The sequence below is a fragment of the Saimiri boliviensis genome, chromosome 1 (assembly GCF_048565385.1).
Source record: "Saimiri boliviensis isolate mSaiBol1 chromosome 1, mSaiBol1.pri, whole genome shotgun sequence".
Classification (NCBI taxonomy): domain Eukaryota; kingdom Metazoa; phylum Chordata; class Mammalia; order Primates; family Cebidae; genus Saimiri; species Saimiri boliviensis.
In genome coordinates, this window is record NC_133449.1 from 230,090,212 (window position 1) to 230,113,316 (window position 23,105).

A 23,105-nucleotide genomic window follows, 5' to 3' on the forward strand; every position below is an offset into this window, starting at 1 on the left:
ATGTGGGTGTAAGAGGAAGAGAAGGGTCAAAGACGACTTCAAGATTTCGGCTTGAGCAACTAGAAGAGTGGAGCTTCCATTTTCAGATATGGAAGATCCTGTGGGAGGGACAAGCCCAAGTGGTCAAGGTAAGCCCAGGACCTCGCTTTCAGAGTCAAGCTGGGCTGCTCCTTGGGTGTGGAGAGCTCTGGGAAAATATTTTTATGGGGCACCTATCTATATACTTAATTAGATTTAAATACATACACACACACACACACACACACACACACATATATACATTTTGAGACGGAGTCTTACTCTGTCACTCAGGCTGGAGTGCAGTGGTGTAGTATCAGCTCACTGCAACCTCTGCCTCCTGGGTTCAAGCAATTCTCCTGCCTCAGCCTCCTGGGACTACAGGCACACGCCACCACACCGGGCTAATTTTTTGTATTTTTAGTAGAGACGGGGTTTCAATGTGTTAGCCAGGATGGTCTTTATCTCCTGACCTTGTGATCCACCCGCCTCGGCCTCCCAAAGTGCTGGGATTATAGGCGTGAGCCACTGCGCCCGGCGAAAAAATGTATTTTTAAGTGTATTTGATTTAAAAACATATCTTAACATTCGTGGGCCTATGTGAGGTATAGTGACCTGTTCATGAGGATTTAGAATAATGGGTTGAGAAGAGGTAACTGCTTGTTGTCCAATTAGTGCACATAAAGATTTTTCACAGATTCCAGACACCACCTGTCCCTATTGAGGAACGGGGACTATCTCTTGTTCTTTATTGTCACATGTGATACTTTCATATCTCCCATTGTGAGAAAAACATAGCAATGCCATTATTACTCACAATGCCTCGCTTCTTTGGAAACCGTATTGAAACAATATGATCTTGTTTCTGCCACTCCCCAGCACCATTTGTTTAATGCTGGTTACATCATTACTCCTGATGTTACACTGAGCATCACTGGATGCTTCTGAACACTGGCATCCATTAAATGACTCTCTGTGAGGTGGTTATCGTGATTTGCTGATGATGACCACAAGTGCAAGTCTTACCAAGAATATAACAGGCCAGGCACAGTGGCTCATGCCTGTAATCCCAGCACTTCTGAAGGCAGAGGTGGGCTGATCACGTGAGCCCAGAGTTTGAGACTAGTTTGGGTAACGTGGTGAATCCCCATCACTACAAAAAATACAAAAGTTAGCCTGGTTTGGTTGTGTGCACCTGTAGTCCCAGCTACTTGAGAGGCTGAGGTGGGAGGATCACTTGAACCCACACTACTGCACTCCAGCCTGGGCGACAGAGCAAAACTCTGTTTCAAAAAATATCTATCTATATATAGATATAGATATAAAATATTTACCCTCACAGGATGCAGGGCCTATGTTCACTGCTCAAGGCAAGGGCCAAGGGTCCTGAACTTGTCCTGTGTCTGATGTGATTCACCCAAAATCGGAGTGTCAGCACCATACTGGGAAGCCTAATCTCACCAGATCTTGGGATAAAACATAGTTCCTGCCAGCAGGAGCCATCCTGTCACCAGGGCCCCCTCCTGGAACCAGGGCCAACATAAAGCCGGAGGCTTCTTTTATTTATTATTATTTTCTTTGAGACAGAGTTTCACTCTGTCGCCCAGGCTGGAGTGCAGTGGCATGCTCTCGGCTCACTACAACCTCCGCCTCTTAGGTTCAAGCAATTCTCTGCCTCAGCCTCCTGAGTAGCTGGGATTACAGGTGCCCACTACCACACCCAGCTAACTTTTTTTGTATTTTTAGTAGAGACAGGGTTTCACCATCTTGGCCAGTCTGGTCTTGAACTCCTGACCTTGTGATCCACCCACCTGGGCCTTCCAAAGTGCTGGGATTATAGGCGTGAGCCACCGCGCCCGGCCGAGCCTGAGGCTTTTTAGGGTACCTGGTAACTCCAGGAGTGGTGTGGGTGTGAGGGACATGGTAAGGAGATGTAGAGGGTCACTGAACACCCAGAAGGAGACAGATGAGGACTGAGTCTCATGCTGACTGGTCCAGGCTTGGGGTTCCCTTCCCAGATGGCACAGCTGGCCCTGGCTGCTTTCAGCCATTGGAGGAGGATGTAAACAATTTTGAGAAATGTGCCTCTGGCAACCAGGACCCATATGGGACCTGCTTTAGACTTGGGACACCTGCCTGATGGCCACGGGAAGGGGCTCAGGGTCTGAGGCACAAGGTCCAGGGCAAGGACCACTGGCTTGGGTCTACGGGCCAGGCTGATGTTACATGCCTGAATGCTGGGGAGTAGTCCAGGCTGTTGAGAGAAATCTGGGAGTCATCAAGCTGCTGAGAATGGCTTGATGGAAGAAAAAAATCCTGACATGTCTAGTTCCCAAATTCCACTGTCTTATTCTCAAAATGTGAGAAGCCAGCTCTCTGCCTTCCTAGGTAGATGAAGGACTCTAAACCAAAAATTATCCACTTGATGGTTTGTAGAATGTTTACCTTATGCAAACCTACAAAGAATTCTGAGCCCTAAAAATAGAAACAGTTCATAATATGAAAACCACAGACCCAAATCTCCGTAGAAAACAGTACCTATGGGGAGGAATGACATTTTCATTTTTCAGCACCAGGCTGAGTCTAGGGTAATAACATTTCCCTGCCCTCTGAACAGCATTATTTGTTTTAGTCAGCTTTCTGTTTAGCCAGGGGAATAATTAATTAACAAGTAATTCCACTGGAAACATACCACCAGTGGCACTCAGTAAATATTTATTGACAATCACGAGGCTATTATTTATCTATATCATCAAATCAGAAACAATTGTGGAGTTTCCCAGCAAGGCATTAGAAATTTGTCATCCTATATAATTGAGAAAATTGAAGGCCAGAGAAGTGGGGTGATTTACCCAATGTTTTGCAGGTGGGGCAAAGCTAGGATTGCACCCCAAACTCTTGATTCTTAATGTCTTCCTCGCTTTTTCTGCTCTGTGGCACTAGCGTTTTTGAGCCATGGGTGAATTCCACTAAGCTACCTCAGGTGCTTGGGATGTTAACCTTTACAAAGAACAGTAAAGTCTCATTAAGTCAGAATAATTGGAAAAATGACCAGGCTGACTTGAGAAAAAGTCTGAACTATTTTAAAAGATATTCAGCTTATTCCTTTCAAGGCCATGTAGTAAATTGGAACAAATAACTACAGAATGGGGCCAAGCAGAGGTCTTACCGAACCTGCCCAAAGGAACAAACTGGAATAATTTCCAAATGGTACATTAACAGTTTATATGAATGTGATGACTGCTAAAGAGATTTCAGGAATTTACAGAAATACTTCTTTAAAAATTCTTTATTTATTTTAAGAGACAGGGTCTCACTATGTTGCCCAGGCTGGAATGCAGTGGCTATTCACAGATGTGATCCCACTACTGATCAGCATGGGAGTTTTGACCTGCTCCGTTTCCAACCTGGGCCGGTTCACCCCTCCTTAAGCAACCTGTGGTCCTCCGCTCCCAGGAGGTCACCATATTGATGCTGAACTTAGTGTGGACACTGAGCAGCATAGTGCACTACAGCCCAGAACTCCTGGGTTCAAGCAATCCTCCAGCCTCAGCCTCCCGAGTAGCTGGGACTACAGGCACACACCACCGCGCCGGCAGGAAATACCTTTTTATTAAAAATAAGTGAAATGTTTCCTTTAATACATTTCACGTTAATATTTACATAGGAAATTTCCATAAATTTATTTTTATTTTTGTTTATTTTTTTGAGATGGAGTTTTGCTCTTATTGTTGCCCAAGCTGGAGTGCAGTTGTGCGATCTCAGCTCACTGCAACCTCTGCCCCCCAAATTCAGGTAATTCTCCTGCCTCAGCCTCCAGAGTAGCTGGGATTACAGGTACCTGCCACTATGCCCGGTTAATTTTTGCATTTTTAGTAGAGACGGGGTTTCACCACTTGGCCAGCCTAGTCTTGAACTCCTGACCTCAAGTGATCTACCTGCCTCAGCCTCCCAAATGCTGGGATTATAGGCATGAGCCACTGCACCAGGCCTGGAAACTTTCAAAAATTTAAATGTAAACATCTAACCACAAGTTAAATGATCACGCATTTGATTTCATGGCATGTAAATCAACCTGTTTCTACTGTTTTGCTGTACATGACTTGTTTGGCATTATTCCTGTAATTCACAGCAGCACAGATGATGACATCTGTTTCTCTTACTTTCCATCATCTTAATGTTTATCTATCCAACGCCAACAGAATGCCTCCAGCTGCTTGAAAACAGGAAGCATTTTCTGGTCATTCCTTTCTCTCGCCACACTCCCACCAGTTTTACCAAAGGATCCTACCCTTCCTGTTACCATTTGTGAGAACTCTTTGCGTTTGCCTGCCTTTCATCATTTTCTGTTCAAACACTAAATATTCCTCCCTGAAGATGTTTGGAAATACTATACCTTGTTGTCTCTAGTTCTGTTGTTTAACATCTCACCAGGTATACTATTTCTGAAGCCATTCATAAGGCCCAGTTTTCTTTCTTGAAATTGACTTCTTCCTCCTTTGTTGTCTAAGAGCCTGGGTCCTTGAGCCGGCAGGTGGAAGGTTCCAGACTGACTGAGTGGATGTTGTTGACTAATAGGGAGGCTATCTGGGAGAACAGTTTGTCATGCCCTCAAGCCCTTCAGTGTACTCAAAGCTGGAAAAAAAAGATTTCTGAGGAAAATGGGGATCTAGTTGGAGATGCATAAAGACTGCCTGCCTGCCTGCCTGCTCTCCCTCCCTCCCTTCTCTCCTCCCTCCCTTCCTTCCTTCCTTCCTCCTTCCCTCCCTTCCTTTCTTCCTCTTTTCCTTCCTTCCTTTTTTCCTTCCTTCCTTCCTCCCTCCCTCCCTCCTTCCTTCCTTTCTCCCTCCTTCCCTTCCATCCTTCCTTCTTTTTTTATTCCGGACTCAAACTTGTTAAAGCCTTTTGATGAGTGCGTTGCCCTGGATGTGATTCAAAGATCCACATGTCTTAGGAAAAAACTGACCAAAACAAAAAAGAAGGCTACAGACATTTCTTTCGTCTCCTAGTTACAGCTTAGCCTGATGAAATTTAAGTTCAAACTAAATAAGGCACTCATCCACTTCCTGCTGGCAACCTGCTGCCCCCATCTGGAGAAGTTGGAAAGCGATGCTTTTGATCCATTCCTGTCTAGTTCCTGTCTCCGTTAGGGGTCTGCGTTGGCTTGGCTGTCTTATCCAAAGGTGCTTTGCTACAGTGTGTCAAGTGTCAGGGTATAAATTGCAAACTCTTTATTTAGTGAGTTTACGTGTACTCCTGTACTCTGTACTCCGAGTAATGCCAGAGACCTTTATTTTATTCCTGGCTGGAGAACGACTCCTTAGTTTTGTGGACCATCTGTGCTGGCACTGCCCCCCAGATCCCCCCCAACCCTTTATGCAAGAGGCTGAGCTAAAGCTATCTTTCTTGGTAGCCTTGGACTAGCAAGAAGTTCCTCCTGACTTTGCATCCTGCCTTGGTAATCTTATTCTTAAAAGGATAGTTTGGACTTTTGATCTCTAAGGTCCCTCTGGCTCAGAGTCCATAGAAAATAATTACCAGTGAGAAACGTCTATTTAACATAAATAAACTCTTAGGTATTAAATGAGCGTTCTCTCTTAATGAACAAGATTTCTGGAAATAAAATGCACGTGCTTGGAGGAGGGACTGAATTTTTAAAAACTATTTCAAAATATGAATTATACCACTAGGAGGCAGTGTTGATATGTAATTTAATTCAACAGTCTCCAACATAGCTCCTTTTCAGGGATATATTTGAAAAAAATCAATGGATATAAAAATGACTAAAGGTTATAATATTTTGGTGGCAATAAAACTCTGGAAAGAATATTAAAGGGACATGCATTTTGCCCAGTTATAGAACAGCAAGTCCAATAAAATATCATCTGTGAGTGAAAACTTTTTGTTTTTTGTTTGTTTTGAGATGGAGTCTTGCTCTGTCGCCAGGCTGGAGTGCAATGGCGCAATATTGGCTCATTGCAACCTCTGTGTCCCGGGTTCAAGCGATTCTCCCGCTCAGTCTCCCAAGTAGGTGGGACTACAGGTGCGCGCCACCATGCCCAGCCTATTTTCGTATTTTTAGTGGAGACGGAGTTTCACCATGTTGGCCAGGATGGTCTGGGTCTCTTGACCTCGTGATCCGCCCACTTCAGCCTTCCAAAGTGCTGGGGTTACAGGTGTGAGCCACTGCACCCAGCTAAGTGAAAGTTTTAAATACTGAACTTGGTTTGATAATATAAGAGAAATGGTAGATAACAACTTTGCCAAGAAAAAAAATAAGTGGAGTTCACTCTTGTTTCATTTCAGCCATATGCAGCCTCTGAAAGTTGTGGTGCTTTGGCTCTGTTTCTGTGCATTGGGGGATTAGGGGTGGATTATTAAGTCTTAGTAAGAAAATTCTGGAAATTTCTTTGCCTTTCCATTTATTCACTTATTCATTTATTTGACAAAATCTCACTCTGTCTCCCAGGCTGGAGTGCAGTGGTGCAATCTCGACTCACTGCAGCCTCCACCTCCACCTCCCAGGTTCAATCAATTTTCATGCTCCTAAGTAGCTGGGACAACAGGCAGGAGCCACCACACCCAACTCATTTTTGTATTTTTAGTAGAGACAGGGTTTCACCATGTTGGCCAAACTGGTCTTGGACTCCTAACCTAAAGTAATCTGCCCGCCTCCCAAAGTGCTGGGATTACAAGCGTGAGCCCACCCTCCTGGACTAGTTTTGTTTTCTAGAATTCCCTGACTGGCTCTCCAGAAAGACCCAGTAGGCCTCTTTTCCTTTTAAATACTACCACCTGCTCCTTTAAAATTCCAGCATACTTGTGAAGTCGGTTTTTCTTTTAAATAGGTGAAGAAATTGAGGTATAGAGATTTCATATAAGTCTTAGCAAATTGTAGAACCAGGATAGGAACAAAATACAAACAATAAAGTCTCACTGCTCTTCTTTTTAATAGCTGAAAAGAATTACAATTTCAGAACAGCTCCAACAATTCAATAATGTTTAGAAAGCAGCATGACTCTTTTCTAATACACACTGAGGGTAGCCATGTTTCTTCTAATAGTCTTGTGTCTTTAGAGAGTAGATATTCAATTATCAGAGAAAAATATCGTAGTTCTCAATCTAGGAAACCAGGCTAGAGTTTGGAAAATCTCTACTTTTTTTTTTTTTTATTATATTTTTTAAAAGCTACCAACTAACACAAGCTCACTCTGCTTAGCCTGATGGCCTAGAGGCACTAGGTGGATCCAGTGTTGACCAGGATGGAGAGGGCAGAAATATCCATCTCTCTTCCCTCCCCCCCAGTGGTCTATGTCTTTTACTGGTAGAAGAGGGTGAGGAAACAGAACTCGGAAACTCTGGCAGCAGGACTCTGGGTATTGGATACTTATTGATGGGGTCTCATATGACTGACCTTACAAGAATAAACTTAAACAGGATGGGCTCCCTATCTGAAGTGTCCTGTAGCAATGTTTTTCAACCTGTGGAGCCAAACCCAGGAGTGGTCATAAAAATCCATTTGAAAGGTCTCAACTAGCATGTTTTCTAAATGGAATAGAATAAAACAGAAAATACTAGGATGGATCGCACATTTAATTTTGACAGGAAGATGTGATGTGTTTTGCTGGGTCATTATATAAATTGTGTTTCTTACTAAGGGTCATTTTGAAAAGAGCTTGAAAGCCCCTTTCCATAGCACTTTATCTGTCCCTGGCTGGTTGCTGAGTCATTCATGACGGTGCATGTCTCATCCGCTTTGCTAGCCTACCAACTTCTTCAAGTGGGATTAACATCTGAATGACTTTTCCTGTGCTGCACAGATTTCCGGAACACCTTACACAGGGTGGGTGCTTGTGAACCTGTTCAAAATTGACTTTGTACTTTTTTTTCTAAAACACACTTTAAAATTGTCAAGTGCTATTTGTAATTCCGTTTTGTTCAGGTAATGCCAATAATATGTGTAGGATAGTATGCATGAAAGCACTGCTTTTTAACCCTCTTTTCTGTATTAATAGGAACTGTGGCCCAAACACCTAGAAATTCACCAGAAATAGCTTCCATTGAGACTACTGTGATTTGAATTTTTGTTTTTCAAAAAGCTCTTTCAGCTGCTGCTCAGTCGTGGCTTCTTTCTGCTGCATCAGCTCGGCTGTTCCTTTGGTCACTCCCCAGCCATCTGGCTTTGACATTGAAGGGTTGTATGGACGGCCCGAGGCTATGCGAAGATTCTCCCAGTATTCCTTCCTGGCCCTGTGTGAATAGAACACGCGACATCAGACTCCTCCCCTAGCATTGGTCTTTATGTCATGGAACCATTAAAAAATATATGATATTTTAAATAATGTTGTGCAGCACACAAAGTTGCCTATCGGACATTAAAATGCAAAGGTGTCATGCTCAACCACCTGTGTGGACAATCTGTGGTTGTTTGGCTTCACCATTATTCCTGACTTTGAATTTATATGCTACTGATAAGCCATCATTTGCTTACACGTACCTACACATTAGTACTTAACAGGAAAAGTATAACATACCATTAACACAGTGAAACACCCATGTGCTCAGGGTAGTGAAGCAGCACCGTGGCATCACTAGAATACCCATCTCAGCTGCTGAATGGCCAACAGCGGCAGGCTTTGTCTCCACCCGCAATGCTGTGTTTTGATTAAAGGTTACTGTACACTGTACTTTACTTTTGTAGATGAGAAGAAACATCAGAAGCAGTTGAGGGACTGGGAAGCGGGTCCTCTATGATCTGTTCTGCTGGGTGGCTTTTTACAGTGATTCCTCCAGAGGCATCTACCTCATTAACAACAGTTTTTGTCCTAGAAGCTGCCCTTTGATGCAAAAACGGATATGATTTTTTTGTTCTGTTATGAATGCACATTGAGAGAGCCATCATTGGATTCTTAGAGTGCATCCATTAAAACATACATTAATCTGGACTAAAAAAAATCTGCCCCTTCCCCTTGATCTGTAAGTCTAAAATTACTTTGAAATTTTTTTTTGAGACAGGGTCTCACTCTATCACCCTGAATGGAGTGCAGCAGTGTGATCTTGACCTCTGCCCGCCAGGTTCAAACAATTCTCCTGCCTCAGCCTTTTGAGTAGCTGGGATTACAGGCCTAGGCCACCATACCCAGCTAATTTTTGTATTTTTTGTAGTGACGGGGTTTCACCATGTTGCCCAGCTGGTCTCAAACTCCTGCGCTCAAGAGCTTTGCCCACCTCAGCTTCCCAAAGTGCTGGGATTACAGGCATGAGCCACCATGCCCAGCTTGAATTTCTTATTTTGATATGTGCACAGGGATAATCTGGTATAGGAGTACTGTCTGTCCAACTTGTACTGCCTCTCCCTCCTCACAGCCTCGTGAGCCCGAGGAGTCCAGCTTGGTTGTTCTTCTCCAAACCCTGGGTAACTTCTGCACCTCTCACTCAGCAGGCTCCACTTCTGCCCTTCTATTTCTTTTGTTCCCTTTTAGCTTGGGCCTCAACCTGTCTGCTGTCCCTCCTAGCAAGGCTTTCCCAAAAGGTGATTACAACTTGCTAATTTGCTAATCTGAACTTGCCCCAGGCTACCTGAGACACCTCCCAACCCCCACCCCAGGCTCCTCTTTGCCTTTGGGATGGGGTCCTACATAACTCATGAGCATGAATAAAGAGGCTGCCTCCTTCTCCTGGGAGGTGTCTTCCACCAAATTATGCTTCTACCATTCTCAAACTTCTACTTTCTCAATGTGTCATCCTCTTTCCACTTCTCAGTGCTTTCCTGCAGGCTGTTCCTCTGGCAATGTAATTCCTTTCTCTCAAAATTCAACTCAGGCATCAGCTTTCTTAGAAATTTTTCACTCGCCCTCCCTCTGTCTTTTGCCCCATGGGACATTAGCGCAGACCCTGCACACCTATGCACATCTTCATCCTTGGACTTACTATACTCATCGGACGTTACCTGTTTATCATTCTGCCTGCTAGATTGCTAGCTTCTTGTTAAGCTTACTACCTCAGCATCCACAGCAGCATCTGACAGATAGCTGTGCTCCATCAGTGGCTGCTGAATGGAGAGGAACTGCTCCTTCTGCTTGGACTACCTGTCCTCCTCCTGCTTCCCAGATCTCTGTCTAGTAGAAGCCTATTTAGTCTTCAAAATCCAGCCCCCAAACCTTCTTTTAGAATATCTTTCTGTTAAGCAGAGATAGTCATTGTCTTCTCTTGTTACTTTTCTATCCGTACACCTACTACAGCAGCTACCACAGTATAACACATTGGCTTTTATATTCGTTTACCCAGTAGACTGTGAGACTCTAAGCCAGGGACCATGGCTTGCATTTCTATATTCCTACTGCTCTGCTTAGTGCCTGACATAAATTTTTTTTTTTTTAACTAGTGTATTATTAATCTTCCCCATTGGGATGTAAACTCTGAGGGCAAAGACTTTGCTTGTCTTATTTACCACTGTATTCACAGCTCTGAAAATCATGCTTGATACAGAACAATTAATATTAGCTATACTTAAGTTATCCTTAACTCTTAAAAATCAATGCAATTTAAGATTATTGTGTATCACATTAATGGTGCTTTACTAGAGCACGAAATCACATACATTTCATTGCCACTTACATTTATTTCTTTTTTCTTTTTTTTTTTTTTGAGACAGAATCTTACTCTGTTGCCCAGACTGGAGTGCAGTAGCATCTTGGCTCACTGCAACCTCTGCCTTCCAGGTTCAAGCGATTCTTATGCCTCAGCCTCCCAAGTAGCTTGGATTATAGGCATGTACCACCATGCCAGGCTAAATTTTTTTGTATTTTTAGTAGAGATGGAGTTTTGCCATGTTACCCAGGCTGGTCTTGAACTCCTGAGATCAAGTGATTTGCCTACCTTGGCCTCCCAAAATGCTGGGATTATAGCCGTGAGCCACCGCACTCAGCCTATATTCTTTTTAAAAACTTTTTTAAAGTGCTTTTTCTTTTCAAAATCCAAAATCAGGCCAAATACATTCTATATTCTTAAAGCAATATCCGGAAATCACCTAATAAGGGTGCTTTATAAACATCTCTGGGAGAGAATTTGGGGATGACTGATTCTTCATCATCACACAACAAATTCGCTGCTCTCTTCTAAATGGCCTCACTTGACCATATTCATAATCTAAATTAGTTTGGGTTAGAAAAAAGATACTTACCTTGCTCTAACCCAGGGTTTCGTATGCATGTCCAAACCACTTCCCCAGCTGCCATGTTTTTCTGAAGCCAGTGGCAAAAAGCCCCTTTCTGGGGCCAGCTCCTCTGCAATTGCCCTGATGTGGTAGGGCTCAAATCCGCAGCAGCCGCCGATGTACCTGACGCCCAGGTTGTAGGCCTCTCTGGCGTATTTTTGAATGTCCCATCTGGTGGCAACTCTGGGTTCCAGTCCTGTAATAAGTGGCATTATGCCATTAAGCATTATATAATCTTTTCATCAAAATTCAAGGTAGGTAGCTACAAGTATGTAATTTTCAATAAATGAATTATTTCCAATTCAATTCTTACGTTGAAGAAAAACTTTGCTACTTTGTGTTCACATGTTCACTTTTACATGCTCTGGTATCCAGCCTTCAGGAGGGTTCCAGATGACCCCTGCCCTCTGATGTTCTCACCCTCATGCAGTCCCCTCTTGCATTATAACAGGGCTGGTCTGTGAGATCCATAGAATATGGCAGAAGGACTGACATGTGACCTCAGAGGCTAGGCTATACAAAACATGTTTCTGCCTTGTTCTTTCTTGGGGTACTCACCCTGGGGAAAGCCAGCTGCCATGTTGGAGAAACTGTGAGATAAGAAGTGCTTTTTTTTTTTTTTTTTTTAGATGGAGTTTTCGCTCTTGTTACCCAGGCTGGAGTGCAATGGCGTGATCTCTGCTCACCGCAACCTCCGCCTCCTGGGTTCAAGCGATTCTCCTGCCTCAGCCTCCTGAGTAGCTGGGATTACAAGCGTGCACCACCATGCCTAGCTAATTTTTGTATTTTTAGTAGAGACAGGGTTTCATCATGTTGACCAGGATGGTCTTGATCTCTTGACCTTGTGATCCACCCGCCTCGGCCTCCCAAAGTGCTGGGATTACAGGCGTGAGCCACCGCGCCCGGCTAAGAAGTGGTTTTTTAAGCCACTACATTTTGCATTAATTTAATGTGTTATACAGCAGTAAGTTACACAAATGCCTTCCTGTTCTTCCTTTGTGGTTCCTCCAGAGTGACTGTATTTTGTCGTATCTTACTTGTTTAAGGGTCCCTACAGAATATAGGATAAGATGTACAGGCCTTAGAAGGAAATGGAGGCTGGGCATGCTCTGCCTCTGCTGACCACTCCGGCTTAATGTTTGAGGTCAACCCACCCCCTCTTCCCAAACATGCTGGGAAACTTCTTCCCTCTGCCTGGACTGCAAGTATCCCCTCACTTCATCTGCTTGGTCTCTTCATGAAAACTTGTTATACAGTCACCTGATGATGGTCTCTTGCCTGCATTCCCCAAACTCTGGAGTAGCTGAGCCATATTCAAAATGGGAGAAAAGTTGCTCAGGGATAACTGGTCTAACCTTGTTTTTCCGATAAGGCATTTGAGGGCTAGAGGAATTCGAACATTTTCCAAGGTGACAGGACTTAGCAACAGAGCCAGGACTAGAACTAATATCTGTTGATTCCCCCACAGGAGGGCGTGCTCACCAACCCAAAAGCATGCTCGTTGGTTGTTTATTTAGATACCGAATCACCTCAGATTTTATATTTAAGTTCAGAGGCCTTTGTTACTAGCCGGGCCCATCTTTTCCTTCTGCTTTTCTCTAATACCAAAGAGTTTTTGGCTGCAGGGAGAGAATCCAAGCACAAGACATGAGGAGACACCAAGCCATCTCTTCACTATGACAAAAGATCTCTGGGTATAGATTTACTTGAGTTTATATGGATATCAAGTGAAGATATTGAGATGATTTATCGAATGTTGGTCTTACCAAAGGGGAATTCTGGGAGATCGATGAATCCCTGCTTGTTGCAGTCGGGAGTATGGTAAGCCAAGGGCTGGCTCATCAGGTGAGCTTTTAGTCGGGCAGCCTCCAAGCCCTCCTTCATGAGTTTCACCGTTTGTAAACTAATTGTGGGGTCAAAGTGGCAGTTCACACCAACGATAGACGCTCCTATGAATGGGAAGAACATGTTAGCCTTAGGGATGTACCAGATGGAGTCTCACTCTGTCACCTAGGCTGGAGTGCAGTGGTGTGATCTCAGCTCACTGCAGCCTCCACCTCAAGTGATCAAGCAATCCTCCCACCTTAGCCTCCCAAGTTGCTGTGACTACAGGTGTGTGCCACCACATCTAGCTAATTTTTGTATTTTAAAAATAGATACGGGGTTCTGCCATGTTGCTCAGTCTGGCCTCAAACTCCTGAGCTCAAGTGATCCAACAGCCTCCCAGACTGCTAGGATTACAGGCGTGAGCCACCACACCCAGCAGGAAGCTTTTAATTGGAATGATGAACTAGAAGCAGAGCATTGGGTCTTCATTCCCCACAAACCTCTCATACCTTTGAGTGAGAATGTTTACTAGTAGGCAGGAAGTGCTTTCTATGAAAAGTGCTTTGAAGAGTCTGGTATAATTGAAGTGTCGTCTATGCACATTTGGCTGTCCATCTTTTTTCAAAAAGAATTATTAGAGATTTTTTCAACTTCAAATTTTAGTAGTCAAACTTTCAATGCTTGACACTACGCTGCAAGCATAATAACTTCTCAACTGCTAGATTATACCTGTGTTTACCATGCTGCTTACTTGAGGTGTAAATAAATGTCCCTTTTCACCAGGCCAGCTTAATAATTTCATTAGACTTCTTGGGCACAGCAGCAGAAGATAATTTAGAAAAAAGTTTAAAAAGTTTTTCAGACATGTGTTTTCTAGAAGGAATTTTGTGTCCAGGATTAATTTTTCGGGGAAAAAAATTTCAAAAATCCTTTACCTTCAGCTACTCAATGTGGTTAATAGCCTATCCATCATTTCAACAAGCTTTTCATTGACATTTCAGCCTCCCCAGACTCACAACTATATGAGATTGTCTTCCTAAAGTATTCTTGTAAAATTTGGTGCTGTGAAGTTTGATTTAGTGAGAACAAAATACGTTTTAAATACTTCCATTTTTTTCAAAAACTTTCTTTATAGTCATTACATTTTTAAGTATATTTGGACCAAGGATGCTTTATCACGGCAATCCCCAGACACGATTTTGAAAACAGTCTGTGGGTTTCTCCTAAACGAAATGAAACCCAATATCTGGAATGGGTTTACAGTTAAACAAAACATATATATCGGGTGGTCAGTGTTTTATCTCAAAGGGTCTTCTGATTTACTCTTCCAATTACAAAAAGCAAAAAACATACTAGCAATTTATGAGAATGAAAACTTTGGCAAACAGGGCAACTAACTGAAAAGTTATTAATGTTTGAAGACCTCCCTTGTGGTTGTTAAACCTCCAGCTAAGTCTAGTTCCTCCTTTCAAAAGCCTGGTGCCTGTGTGTGCCTGTGTGTATGAGTGTGTGTGTGTATTTTTAAAACTTCTTTTCCTCTGGGATTCAATATCAATATTCTTACAAAAGTAAATTAATGGTTTTTATGTTAACAAACGTAGTATACACTGATTCCTAGACAGTTGTGCACTAGTGTGTTATTTTAAGACATACTAATCACAAACTGATGGAAATCTATCATCACCTGCTTTCACCAGGCGCACTGCACACTCGCCGGGGGGTACGCCGTGCAAATCTCCTTCTGGGCCAATGCACATGGTTGCTGCCACAGGTTTGCCGGATGCTATCAAGGTTTCAACTGCCCACACAGCTTCTTCAACATGTTCAAAATACTGAAAGAAGTTAAGGTTAGAGTACTTTTCATCTCGTTTCTCCCAAAACAATTCAAAAACCTATTCCTGTTGTTGTTATTGTTGTTGTTTGAGATGGAGTCTTGCTCTGTCACCCAGGCTGGAGTGCAATGGCACAAACTCAGCTCACTGCAGATTCCACCTCCTGGATTCAAGTGATTCTCCTGCCTCAGCCTCCTAAGTAGCTGGGATTACAGGCATACACCACCACACCCAGCTAATTTTTGTATTTTTAGTAGAGACACGGTTTCACCATGTTGGCCAGGCTGGTCTCAAACTCCTGATCTTGTGATTCGCCCGCCTAGGCCTCCCAAAGTGCTGGGATTACAGGTGTGAACCACTGCCCCTGGCCTTGAAAACCTATTCTATTGCTTAACAACTTCATTATTACTAAGTATTTTCAAACTCTGAATTGTGACCCATTGGTATTTTTAAATAAAATAGAATGGTGATTTCTTAATTACAATTAAAAAGTTTGAAAAACACCATATTGGTTGAACTGAATTAAATTTAGCAGAAGCCCTAAGTTGGAAAACGATTTTAAAAGCTAAATATTACTAATACCCGTTACAGTTGTCATCTAACCCCATGCAGTACTCTTGAAAGCAAAAGGTAGAGAAAATGTACTAGGTGTATTTGTCTTATCTTTGACCACATCTTTCTTTACCTCTGCAATCAAGAAGTCCACATTCTTCTTCATAAAGACCTCTAGCTGTTGCAGAAATACTTTTTTAACTTCAGTTTCACTCTTGCAGCTAAGGTATGAAGGTGTCTGACTCACACCTCCTGCTACCAAAGCGTCTCCTTCATCAGCCACTTGTCGGGCAATGTCACAAGCAGCTTCATTGACTTTCTGCCCCTAAAATGGGTGAGTGTAGGAGACAACTAAATTTTCATGTGAAATTGAAACAAAATTTTTATTCAAACATTCACATCTTAGTTGTATATTTACAATAGTATCTTATTCCAGAAAAATTACCGTTATGGAATAGTTCAAAGCTTTACCAAGTTGAGCAGTTTGCAATAACAATAACACTAATAATAGTGATAGTAACAATAAACAGATGTTATGTAGGACATTACATTACACCAAAGATGTGTGAGATGGTAAAAGTTTTTACATTAATGGATGTTATCTGCTATCTTCCAGTGCCTAAGCTGCACTTAGGAGAGTCCCTAGCAAATAGTAGTGGTGGTGATGATGATTTACTTTTATGATTAATAAGTTTAAAATTAAATTTAAATAACTATAGAATTCAGAAAATTTTTGTCAGTATGTATATTCTCAATTAACAGATAAATGCACAACTAATAAGGTCTTTTCTTTTTTTCTTTTTATTTTTTTTGTGAGACAGAGTCTCGTTCTGTCACCCAGGCTGGAGTGCAGTGGCGCAATCTCGGCTCACTGCAACCTCCACCTCCTGGGTTCAAGGGATTCTTCTGCCTCAGTCTCCTGAGTAGCTGGCACTATAGGTGCATGCCACCATGCCCAGCTTATTTTTGTATTTTTAGTAGAGACAGAGTTTCACCATGTTAGCCAGGCTGGTCTCAGACTCCTGACCTCGTGATTTACCCACCTTGGCCTCACAAAGTGCTGGAATTACAGACATGAGCCATTGCACCAGCCACCAACTTTTCTAATTATTTAGAAAAGTTGTTTGTTACGCTCAACAAATGAAAAGTCCCCAAACCCAGCCCTGTACACTCATGGAATTTTGGAAACTTCAGCCTTGATGAAGTTAAAGGGATTTGGTCCAACATCACAAAGCAGATATGGCTGGGTCAGGCACTATTCCAGGTTGACTGATTCCTTATGCCTAGATCTTTCCTCTACTCCATACTATATTTAAAAGCATTAAGGACGAAAGAATTTGTAAGGATGCTCAATTTACTCAGCAACTCAGTCAAGAGACTGGGAGAATCGTTCATCATTAAATACCTCTTCTTTCATCTGCTTTGCTAAATGCCCTTTTCTTCATTTTGGGGATTCCACAAAACCTAAGGCTGTTATTCAATCTCTCATTTTTTAATTATCAGAAGTAAAACGAAACTTGGAAGAGGCTGAACTCTTTTCTCTATAGTAGCTTTGTTGATGCAATAGGTCAACAATATCCTTCTAAAAGTCTCATGGCTGGTTTTACTCACAGATATCTTCTCTAAGACATAGTTTCCCCTGTTCTCCAGCTTGTCTTCACTTGCATAGAAGGTGAAGGTCTGCATGACGTTTGAGCCAGCTCTGAGGAACTCTCGATGAAGCTGGCGAACTGGGAGAGTGAACGGGGAAAGGTATCATTTCTATCTGTTTATTAACCCACAATGTTTTCAAATGGCTCTCAGATAAACAAGCAGGAAAATAACTGCTTAAATTTCTGGTTGCTTGACATTTGCACATCTTAGGGATAGATGAGATCTGAAGTCTCTTGGCAACTCTTGCAAACCTGCTAGGCTAGATGAATGGGTGGCCAGAGGGTGCTCACATTCTTGTATTCGCTCATCTTGTTCATTGTTTATTTTGTTTATCATTCATTGACTGTATTTGGGATGGCCCCCGTGGACACGTTGTCGTGTCTTTGGAGAACGTCACAGTCTGTCCAGAAATAACTGACTACAGCACTGCATGGTTGGGCTATGCAGGAAGAAGAGATCTTTTCTACCCAGGACATGGGGCAAGGGGGGCGAAGGAGGTCCTGAATATGAGGAATCATTTGAGCTGCATTTGGGAGAATTAAATGCTATTGCCAGGCAGAGAAGGTGGGGAAGGGAATTCCCTGTAGAGAGAACAGCCTAAGCAAATATAATAGGCAGGAACAGGTGTGGCATCTGGGAGAAAGACAAGCACTCTGAACGGCTGGAGTTGATGAATCAGGGAAATAATTAGTTTTTAAGCAACTGGATGATGTGATTAGTACATTGTTTTCAAAAGATAATTCTGGTAGTGGGGTGAAATAAGTTGGAGCAAGATTTCCAAGCAGAGATCCATGGATGAATGCCAAATGGCAAAGTTTTTGTTCGTTTGTTTGTTTGTTTTTGAGGTGGAGTCTTACTCTGTTGCCCAGGCTGGAGTGGAGTGGCATGACCTTGGCTCACTTCAACCTCCTCCTCCTGGGTTCAAGCAATTCTTTTGCCTCAGCCTCCTGAGTAGCTGGGACTACAGGTGTGCACCACCATGCCAGCTAATTTTTTTAAAAACTTTTGAGAGACTGGGTCTCCCTATGTACCCAGGCTGCTCTTGAACTCCTGGGCTCAGGTAGTCCTCCTACCTTAGCCTCCTGAGTTGCTGGAATTACAGGCATGAGCCACCACAACCAGCTCCTTTATGAGAACTTACAGCAGAGCTCTGCACCAACCTGCTTCTGGGTGCTCCACAGCAGCTTCAGGAGTCCAGGGTCCTGCCTTTACGTAGCCCCGCTTCTCCAGTGCAAAGACAAACCCTCCATCTCCAATCACAATCTCTCCAGCATTTAAACGTTCTAGGATGCCCTAAAATTAAGGTATAAGGGAGGAAAAGGAGTTACTTGAGTTTTTAGGGGAATTTTCTATTTTTGCTAACATATTCTTAGAGAGGTGTGATTATTTTAGAATGTTCAGAGAAAAGTGTATATTTTATACATACATTTATGGTTATCTATAAGTAAACAACAAAAATGCTCATATAATAAAGGTTGTGTATTTCTTTGTATGTGCCGGGGGTCTTTCAGAACAAGTTAAAGACTATTTGAAGAATACTATAGCAGGTGTGTTTGAAGAACTATCTGCTGAGGGATTAAATGAAACGATTTTGTTGTAAAGCCTCAAGTCTGCACTTAAGCACAGATTCTCTATCAACAAACTAAAGAGAGGGTTAAAATTGTTAAAGACATTAAAGTGGTATAGAATGCTATTTTTTTCTTAAAGACAGGGTCTCACTATGTGCCCAGATAAACTTGAACTCCTGGGCTCAGAAAATCCTCGAGTCTCACCCTCCCCAACAGCTGAAACTACAGGCTCATGCCACAGTGCCCAGGAATGCTACTAATCCATTTTATTTTAAGACTGAAAAGGTGGCCAGTCACTCAAAGACTTCTGTCTTTGGTGTTAAAATTCGGTTTCCACAACTGTAGCTATGCTCTCCAGTCCAGGTTATGAGTGTGCACACTCTGTACTCTATGACGAGAACAAGGAAGAGACATCTAAAGAAAGTATTTGTTAAATGAGTTCCAGCCCAATCTCCAGACTTTCTCTATTTACAATGCTGTGCAATAATCACCTTGGTGTTGTTTTACAGATAAATTTGGAATTAAGTATTTTGAAAGGGCTTTCTGAATTTCAAAGCAATTCTCTAGTTTAATAGCTTTTTGTAATTTCAAATAATCATAAACTTTAAAAATAAAAGATATTAAATTCAATTGAGATCTCTCTCTGATTTCACAAATGAGGAATTAAGACCCAGAGTCCCTGACTAATTTACATACGGTTTTCCAGATGGGGAGCATAGGGCTTCCTGACTCTTTCATGCTTAAATAATATCTAGATTTGATTTTAAATGGGATTGGGGGTGGTGGGACAGCCCTGAAAAAAAAAAAAAAACTGTATAAAGGAATAACTTGGGACGTATTTATCCAGCGTGTTCCATTTACTACCAGTAACAGTGGATAAAACAGAAGTTGACATAACAAGCATTCCAGAAATCTGTGCGAAACAGTCACAGGATTTGCATCCCAAATTCCTTGCCACCTTCTTAGAGCCTCCCTCATTTTCATCCTCTTCCCTCCACTGCTCCTTCCCGTGCCATTTGGACAACTGGTGCTCAGAGACAGGAAACAACGGACATTTCACCTGAGAGCAGCAAAGTGGTAGATTATGCTGTATGTTCCCTAATATACCTTTCACATCAAAACCCATTTTCAAGGCATAATGTTGAAGCCATGTTATCTTATGGAAGTCCATAAGATAACAAAGTACTACAAAATTATAAATGGCTCACATGTCATTTTGAAATCCAAATATTTGTCATGATCGAAATGTATCTAAATGTCATATCTGAAAACTACAACTTATTTATCACCTAATTAACATATATTACTGCCAGTACAGTTATATAAAAAACATAAACAAGGGTCACTTAAATGAGATATGACTTCCTACTTGGATTTGGGTAAAATAATTCACGACATTTGGGCAGTTAGCAGCTCTCATTGAGCGTGTATGTGTTTTCAGACTTCAGAATCACAACATTTTAACCTACAGTGTAGCTAAGGATCTGATGTTGGTAGGCAGGGTGGGCAGTGGTGATTCAATTACTATGCTGTTCATGTGCTTGCTGAGTGATTACCTCTGGAAATACTATCTTTTACATTTGATTGCATTTTAAAATTATCTAGACTTCAGGATTTTCTGTTCCCAAGCTAAACATATTTTTTTAAAAGTGGAATGTGCTATGAAAAAAATACTGTTTTGGGAAAAAGGATTACAAAACAGTATGTGTAATATCAGCCCATTTTTGTTTAAAAAGTACATATTTGCCTCAACAACAAACTAGCAGAATATACACCAGAATTTAACAGGCACTGTTCTTTGTGCTTTCCCTAGTTGAACATGTGCTAGCATTGTAACATGTATTTAAATTTTACACTCAAATGTGAGGACATGTTATTGTCTATATATTGTTTTAACACTGACATATGCACGCAAATAAATTACTGAGGAAACTGTTTTTTCCGTCTTATGTCCATCTGTTGCTTAGTTAATTCTATAAAGATAATTCTTTAAAATGTTAGATTTTCTGCATTTGAGTTTGGGGAGTAAGTTAGAATACATGACTATCAGAATGGAGACAAACAAAAAATATCTATCTATATCTACAGGAATCATCCTTCCAAGGTGCCACAGATATTCATTTAGTACATTTAGGAAATGGCGAAATTCTCACCCTCCTTGGACTGGTGAGAGTCTACAGTCCTTTGCCACTTCAACACCCACTCATGCCATCAACATGCGTCGATGATGCTGTATTTAGAATACGTAACTGAACTGACCTTCTTCCGTGTGTAGAGGTCTTTTTGATTTGGGAGGCCATCCCTTTAGGAACTGGGCACACCTGGGCTGGTTCTCCAGCAGGGCAGGCACTGGGATGAGAGTTGGACCTTTCTCACTGTCCTTACAGCCCAGAGGATACAGTTGGCCTGGCCACATCTGCCTCCCTACGATTTTCCAGGGGCCTCTGTCACACCAGGCCTGGGACTGGACATTTTGATATCAAAAGGTCAAGTTTATTCCCTCCTGCCTCCATTCTCCTCTCTCTTCCGACCCTCCAGTCTCACTCCGTGGCAGTCAGTCCACCTATCCATCCCTTTCCCAAATTAGAAGAAGGCCTACCATCTGCACTGAAAACGCTCCTCCTGACAGGCCACTGGGAAAGCCAAGAGATGGACTTGTTAATCTGGAGCTGGAATTGGGTTTTACAATCTCATCAGCAGCCCTTCCTCAATATCTTACAGCCACTCTGCCCATTTTTTCTTTTCTTTTTTGAGACGAAGTCTCGCTCTGTCACCCAGGCTGGAGTACAGTGTCACGATCTTGGCTCACTGCAACCTCCACCTCCCTGGCTCAAGAAATTCTCCTGCCTCAGCCTCCCTAGTAGCTGGGGTTACAGGCGCGTACCACCATACCAGGCTAATTTTTCTATTTTTAGCAGAGACAGGGTTTCATCATGTTGGCCAGGCTAGTCTCGAACACCTGACCTCAGGTGACCAGTCTGCCTATGCCTCCCAAAGTGCTGGGATTACAGGCATGAGCCACAGCGCCCAGTCCTCATTTTTTCTTAAACCATGTTTTCGAGGCTTGCCTGGTGCATTTTTCTGTTATCACGGACATGAAATTGCCTGTGAAAATCTGCAACCGCCCAACCAGCGCCTGGGCCTTGGGCGCAGCGAGAACCTGGCTGGGAGGCGGCCCGGACACCGGCAGTGGTGGTCCAGGCTGGAAATGTCAGAGCGGCGCTGCCCTCTACTCCCTGCTCTGGGCGTGCAGGTGCACAGTGCGCTCGTGGCGGCCGCCAACACAGATGTGGAGCACGCGAGGTGCACTGCGGGGCCTGGCGGGGACGGGATATCGCCCCTGCGGGGCTAGGAGCAGTATCTCTGGGGAGTTTTCTGGTCTTGGGGTGCCAGATTCAGAAGGTGTGGGGAGGCTCCGAGGTGTGGGGACACCCAGCCGTCGGGGACGGCTCAGAGGGTGCCTTTGGGTCTGAAAGGCAAAGATCACAAAGATCCGGGGCGCGCTCTGGTCCAAACGGGGCTGGGGATGGAGGGGAGAGAGAGGCGCTCTGGGGGCGTGCTCTGAACGTGGGGCAGGGGTGGGGAGGCTCAGAGGCGCGTTGGGGTCCTGCTGGAGAAGTTCTGGAAGCAAATTCTGGTCTGAGGCTAAGGGAGGAGGAAGAAGTAGGAGGATGCTGGGTGCCAGGCCGTGTCCGAGGGCCCCTCTGCGCTCCCAGAGACTGGGGTACAGAGCAGGTAGGAGGGGAAGGAGAGCGCCCTCGGGTCTCCTGGAGACTCACCTTCTTGGCCTTTTTGCCCCCAACGGGTGGCATCTTTGTGGTGTCCAGATAGGTGGTCGACACGGTTGCAGATCGACGAGGCGAGCCTTCCCGCTGCGCGGCCGGGAGCTGCTGGGAGTCCGCAGCCTGCCTCTTTATACCCGCAGCTGGGCGCGGGGAGGGCCTCCCAGCCTCTGCGCCGGCCAACGCGGGCCTCGGGCGGGAACACGCCCACCAGCCTTTCATCAGACCCGCCCCCGATTGGGAACCCGGCGTGCCGAGGAGGTGATCCAGATTGTTCGTGGAACCACCCAAAAGTAAAATAAGAAAAAACGAGGTTGCCACTCGCTCAGACGTCAGACCTGCCTAGCGTCCGTTTTGCCCCTCGCAGGTCCAGGACCCGGACCGTCCACTCGCTCGCCTGGGATCATGCACCATGGCCCACTTAGGCTGCCAGAGAGGCCCCTGAGAAGCCCATTCGATGCTCAAATATTTGTCGAAGGCCAAGGCGTCAAGATTTAGGGGGTGAAGTCCTGGAAGATCCTCAGCCTGAAGTGTGCTCTCCTGTGTGATATACATCCAGTATAACCGGACACAAAAGTGGCGTTAATAGAGGAGTCCAATACCAACCCTGAGTGGGTGTGTTCAGAGTGACCTTCTACCCCGATATGCAAACACGCCT

General features: G+C 43.5%; 1 protein-coding gene across 1 annotated transcript; it reads right to left on the reverse strand.

The window, feature by feature from the left end:
* Positions 1 to 6,949: 6,949 nt before the first annotated feature.
* Positions 6,950 to 22,576, reverse strand: BHMT (betaine--homocysteine S-methyltransferase). The gene is made up of 8 exons (XM_003920813.3): positions 22,445 to 22,576; positions 18,258 to 18,390; positions 17,056 to 17,174; positions 15,578 to 15,769; positions 14,745 to 14,892; positions 13,000 to 13,182; positions 11,201 to 11,429; positions 6,950 to 8,268 (listed from the first exon to the last, which is right to left on the reverse strand). The coding sequence occupies exons 1-8, from the start codon at positions 22,475 to 22,477 to the stop codon at positions 8,085 to 8,087; spliced, it is 1,221 nt and encodes a 406-aa protein (XP_003920862.1). The 5' UTR covers positions 22,478 to 22,576; the 3' UTR covers positions 6,950 to 8,084.
* Between the last annotated feature and the right edge of the window lie 529 nt (positions 22,577 to 23,105).

Bases quoted from the DNA above. Each gene is read 5' to 3' on its own strand.
- BHMT (XM_003920813.3), bottom strand. From the start codon at position 22,477: ATGCCACCCGTTGGGGGCAAAAAGGCCAAGAAG. The intron at 17,175-18,257 runs GTTGGTGCAGAG...TCACTCTCCCAG, and splicing joins TGTGGAGCACCCAGAAGCAG to TTCGCCAGCTTCATCGAGAG. The intron at 14,893-15,577 runs GTAAAGAAAGAT...AACTTCTTTCAG, and splicing joins TGGACTTCTTGATTGCAGAG to TATTTTGAACATGTTGAAGA.